Source organism: Somniosus microcephalus, chromosome 4 (genome assembly GCF_052327205.1).
Source record: "Somniosus microcephalus isolate GS21.2 chromosome 4, FLI_Smic_1.0, whole genome shotgun sequence".
In the NCBI taxonomy this organism is placed as follows: domain Eukaryota; kingdom Metazoa; phylum Chordata; class Chondrichthyes; order Squaliformes; family Somniosidae; genus Somniosus; species Somniosus microcephalus.
Window position 1 is genome coordinate 202,334,920 of NC_140990.1, and position 6,000 is coordinate 202,340,919.

Genomic DNA, 6,000 nt, shown 5'->3' on the forward strand with positions numbered 1-6,000 from the left:
CTAGCGCCTTTTATACAGGGGTGGTGACTGCCGGTACTGCAGTCTGAGACCAGTTATTCTCTTAAAGGTACATACACAACAGCAGCCTCTGGCTTTCGCGCCAAAACGGGCGTGGTAAAAGCACAAGCCGGGGAATGGAGGCGTCGGGGCGGTGTTCGCGGGGGAGGGGTGCCTCATGGCGGCGCAGGATTGCTGCGTGACCGCATAAATCGTATCTGCTTCTGCAGCAAGTGCTGCGCAATCTGTGGCTTCCGATCTGCCGAGGGCAGCCTGAACCTGCTCGGGTAGTTGACTCAGGAATAACTCCTGAAAGAGGAAACATTGTGGTTCGGAGCCAAGGAGCATGAGCATCTGGCTCATTAACTCAGATGGCTTGGAATCGCCAAGCCCAGGCATAGCGAGCAGTCGGCGGGCACGCTCCGCCTTCGTGAGCCCGAAGGCCTGTATTAACCGTGCTTTAAGAGTATCATACTTTCTGCCAACCGGGGAGTTTTCGAGCAGGCTGATGATCCGTGAAGCCGTGGAGCTGTCGAGTGCGGAGACTACGTAAAGGTAACGGGTCTGATCCGCAACGATGTTTTGGAATTCGAATTGTGCTTCTGCTTGTATGAACCAGGAGGCCGCCTGTTGTTCCCAAAACTGTGGGAGCTTCAAAGCCACGGAGTTCATTTCCATGTTTCGTTTCACTTCGCTTCTTCTGCGAAAATTGTTCATGAAAATTCGGGGTCACCACTGTAGGAATGGCTAGATTCCTAACTAAAGGACTGAGGTCGAGTCAGTCTATCAAACAAACGATGTTTAATACTATTCAACAGAGTTTAACAGGAAAACACAGGAGAACTAAATTACAGGTGTGTACTCTTTGCTGGCTCCACGAGGACTGGCTAGGGCGGCTCCCCAGCCTGACGTCATGACGTCATCACGTTTTCCCGCCGCTGGAGGATCACGTGATCAATGTGATGACGTCATCGCGTTTGGTCTCATTCTTAAAGGGACCGCGCTATGTACATGCAATAATATGAACAAAGATATAGATTCATTCTGTAGCTAATAATTTGTTAAAGATAATTATGTACATTAGATCAGAGTCCCCTGGTGGCTCTGCCACACCAGAGCATTTATGTTTCCCTTTTTTTCTTCCTATATGCAGTACTTTGCACTTGTCCATATTAAATTTCATCCATCCTTGATCTGCCCATTTATATACTTTGCCTAATAAATTTTGCAGTTCTTGAGCAGTGTTCTCAGTTTCAACAGATTGATATTGTATGTGAATTTAATCAGTTTGGTTTGAGTTTCTGAATGCAACTCATGGATGTAAATTAAAAACAGTATATGAACAAATGATTCATGGCTATAATATCTGTTTATTTTAATGATAGCCAAATTACTCTACTGTAACACAAAATCTTTATAACTACTCTCAGTGTTCGGATTTTAAAAATGTTTTAGAAGTAATGCCCTTTGTAGCGATTTTAGAGTTTATTGAAATGGCTAAGGTCGCAGGCTCCCAGTTGCTGTTAAAAATAAGAATCAATTTGCTTTATTATAATTGAATGTTGTCCATTTTCCAAAGGTTCAGACAGAAATTAAAAAGACGTGGACGCGGTGGAACCTTTCCTTAGACTGGAATGGGAAAACAAGTTGTGGGACTTACAGATATGCCTCAGCGCTAACCAACCTGACCAACAGCACCACCAGCCAGGCACAGATGAATGGGCGTGTGTCATTATTAACTCGCAAATTCCTTAAGAATGGAGTTAAACAAGAAAACAGCCACTTAACTTTACCTGGATATGTAAGAAGCAATTCTGACCCAGAGAGCTTACAACCATCTATTCCCGAAGAAGCCAATGAAAATGAAGAAAACCTGGAAGATGTAATTTACCTTAAAGAATCCTCAAAGCCTGTGATTGAGGCCAACATAGAAGAACATGAAGCAACAGTGTAAAGGACCACAAGCTTATAATAAAGTGAACATTTGCTCCATTAAAATTCTTGCGCAAGAATCTGTGTCTTCTGTGATGCGATAGCAGACTCTGATCGCAGGAGCTTTGCATTCCAGCATTGCCATATTGTTTATTTAGTTTCATTCAGCTATCAGAAGCCTGTGACCTATTTTGAATTGTAATACATGTTGATTGCTGTACAAAAGTGGTTCAAATTGTATCTAATTAATAGCTTACCATGCTGTTCCTGACACCCACTGGGCTGGTTTATGATTTGTGTGGGAGACTGAAATCTCTTTTTCTTATTCCATCTTTTCCCCAGTATGTTTCTAAACAAGTAACCATAGTTATATGTTCATTATTGGAGAACAATGAATGTGAACCCTGGTGGAAATACAAATACAGCAGATGCTTCTTAAAGAGAGCTCTCTGTGGTCAGTAAAGAAATATTTTATCTGATGATTGTTCCTATGAAGCAAATGCTGTAAAATAAAATCAGTATCTTCGTCTACCATAGCCAGCCCCTTTCCTGTTGGTAACAGCAAAAGCTGAAGTAAACAAGAACTTTGCTCAACAGCAAAAGTTAACAAATATTAAGGGATATAGTTTCCTCTGGTAGTGCACCGATTAATGGCCCGGATTTTGTGGTCAGCGGTGAAAATATTTCATTACACTTGCCCACAGACTTTCTATGAGCTTTTGCACTGTGACTTGCGGTGATTAGAAATCCTAAACAGCATGGTGCCCTCTACAGGGGATCTGGGACCTGTGTGAACAGAGCAAGCAATGGTACATCTCCTTAACCAATCAGGTTGAAGAATCCTTACTGAGGCTCGCAGTCAAAACCAGGAAGTGTACTTTATAATGTTTATATGTAAAATCATGTGCAGAAAGAGAGGGAAAGAAAGATGGGATAAAGAGAGAGAGATAAAAGAGACATAAATATAAGGTAAAACAAAAATTTTAAATCTCCAACAATAATTAAAATCTGAAGAATGAGACTCCACACTGTTAAAAGTAAATTTTCACTGCCAGAAAGGTTGTTTGGCAGTAATTAAGACTTATCAGGCCGTTAATAATTCACTTATACTTGAATGGACAAGCCCTAAATTTTTATGGCATGTTTAGTGGGTAACTAGTGGGTAAGTACCACAACTTCACGCCCTTCACATACGTGAATGCCGAGTCTCTCGGCGAGATACTGTTATAGTGAAGCTTCTGGAGGAGCAGGGCAACTCGGGCAGCAACTTCCTGATTTCCACGTTTATCTGCACATGTACGGATGCCGGAAGTTGCTGTTCTTTACTCCTTAATAATGGTGAACACTAATAGCCTCACCATTATTCTTACCAGGAAATCTGGGCCAATGTATTTACATAAAATTCTTTTATACATAATTTCTAACATGTTTATTTTAAACTGATAAATACTGCGTTAAAGTTAATACACAAAGGAATTGACACGAGTGTTAGTGAACTGTCAGAGAAATTATACTCCTAAGTGATTTCTCTTTGTTTGGAGTCAGAGCTAAACTTTCATGCTAGTACTGTTCCATGGCTGACGGCTGAAATAGCAGGCCTTGTGTCTGAAATGTCTTGTAATTGTAATCCTTAATTACTTGTCTTTTCAAGATGGTGGCAAACCAGGAGAGAGGGTTTCAAAACTAGTTACATTATCCCATTAAAATTAAATCCATTTTAAACAAATTATCTCAACTTTCGCATGAACTCGATGCGCAAGTAATATAAACTTCATCTCAAAAAAATGACCAAGTCTGTAACTGAAAAGAAGGAATTACAAAGATTTACTTGTCCAACTTTTGGAATGTTTTTATTTTATGAAGTGTAACCTCTAAAAGAGACAACGGGAGATTTATGTAATGATTCTTATACATAAATGGACTTTAATGTAACACATTCTTACATGAAATAATCTCATTATATAAAGTGTAATGTACAGAATAGACTACAAATAATCTCATTAAAGGGTGTCTGGATGCTGTGAATGTAGAACAAAGCTCAAAATAGTTCATCATCTGAACCATGAGCAGGAGTTTTGGTGTAATTTCTTCCAACCATCCATTAATTTTTATGCAATCATGGAATTATTTTGAACAATGATAATTTAGCCTGCACTGTATTTTCTAAGTTCTCTCCTCCCCAGCAGTGGGCATCACAACAGAGACCAACTGCCAGCAGTTCAGTTGTGTGTAAGTACTGGCTGCCACTCTGACCTGAGCAGCCTTATTCTTCCATCTCCTATTTCCCTCTCTGACCCCATGTTCACCCCCCCCACCCATAAAACCTGTGCTTTTGCTCTGCTTATCCCAACCTGATCGCTGCCCTTGCGGAGTGGCCCACAGCTTCTCACTGCTCTAAGCAGGAATCTGCCAAAGCACCCATTGTGGGATTGACCAGTATTCCAGAGCAGCAATATCAAACAGCCTCTCCCAGTGTATACCCCATTCACACCACTTTCTAGGAGTAACTCTTTCCACCTCCCTGGCCCCCTCAATGGGTATCCTATGTTTTCACTCTGTATTGCATTTCAAAACATTTGCTTCCTTTTTTGAACAAGGACCTCCCCACTCATTACCTTATCTGGGATGAATACATCACTATCCTTGGCCTGAGTGAAATCTAGCTCACTAACAGTGACTCTTGTCCCCTCACTGAGGCCCCCATCACTTTCCCTGCCCAAACTGCCATGGCCCTCCTTTGCAGGATCCACTTTGAACTGTTCCCTTAATTCTCAGAGGAGCATCTCACTTTCTACCACCCCTCTTTGCCCTTTCATCAAAGTTCACAGTTACTACTACCCTTGTAAACCCTTGGGGGGAGAAATTGGGTGAGTAGCGCCACCTGTTAGCGCCTAAAGAGGCAGGCAGTGGCTGTAGCACCACTGGCTGCGCCTCCCGCGATATTCAGGAGGGGCGCTAATGGTGGCGTTAGCCTGTTGCGCTGCGCCGCCACCGATGATGTCATCGGTGTGCACAGCACCCCATTCGCGCCCCGTTCGCGATATTTGGTACCCGCGCCCGGCAGCGGCGCAAGTTAAGGTGGAGGTGCGGGGCGGCTGCTTTTTCGGCGGCCGCCTGCCAGCACCTCCGTCCCCGGCCTCCTAACCACCCCCCCCCGCGGCATTGCCGGCTGTTTCCCGAGAGCCCGGCACTTCTCCTTGGTGCCGGGCTCATTTGCCGGCACGCGCGAGCGGGGATCGTGCTGTTGCAGGCACCTCCCCCTTAACAGTGGGAGGAAGGCTTGCAGTACCGCAGCGTGCCGTGCCGCAGCGTGTGGCGCTGCGGCACGTTGCGTTGCGATAATCAGTTTCAGCGCCCTAAGAGGGACGCGGAGTGCCTCGAGCCTCGCCCCGTGTCCCTCGAGGGGCACTGAAACTGAATTTCTGCCGATCGGTATTACTCCGATCGCTGCGCTAAATCCTGCGCTCAGGCGACTTTTGCGCCACTTTGGCGCCCCAACCCAATTTCTAGGCCTTGGTCTCTTCCTTGCTGAAATCTTTTACATATTCTCCTCACTTTGGCACCACTGACTCTTCATTCTCAGTGATTTGAACCTCCACCCAAATTTCCCCTGCCCTGTCTTCTTTGACTTCTCCACCTGCCTGTCCTCACACAACCTCACCCTATTAATGAAGTCCCACACCCACACGTGGCCACCCTTTTGAACTAACAATCATGTCTGCACAGAGCGGGATTAAACAAGTGGACTTGAACAGAGTGCTTTGTTTGAGAATTTGGAAAGAGTGGGAATTCGGAGAAGAGGAGGAAGGAGCTGTTGCTTTTTGCTTACACTACTTGTAGTGCTTTGTGTTACAGGTAGATATTTAATTTCAGTACCCTTAGCTTAATCTAGATCAAGTAAGTAGTCAGGAAACTACATTGTAAACTAAGTTACCTAATTACAAATTTAATTAAATTTAATTAAATAAAACAAGGTCATATAGGGATGGCAGTGCAGGCGGTGTGCCACAACTGCAGCATGTGGGAGTTTGTGGAGAACATTGTGATCCCGGACAACCCCGTTTGCAGTAA

At 44.0% G+C, this 6,000-nt stretch overlaps 1 protein-coding gene across 1 annotated transcript in view; it reads left to right on the top strand.

The window, feature by feature from the left end:
• The window catches only part of LOC147120139 (parathyroid hormone 2 receptor-like), a 144,419-nt gene extending 142,424 nt beyond the window's left edge, over window positions 1-1,995 (top strand). The window contains exon 13 of the mRNA XM_085983820.1: window positions 1,577-1,995. Within this exon, the coding sequence (XP_085839946.1) occupies window positions 1,577-1,951 (375 nt within the window). The 3' untranslated portion in view covers window positions 1,952-1,995. The remainder of the gene's footprint in view (window positions 1-1,576) is intronic.
• Window positions 1,996-6,000: the final 4,005 nt, after the last annotated feature.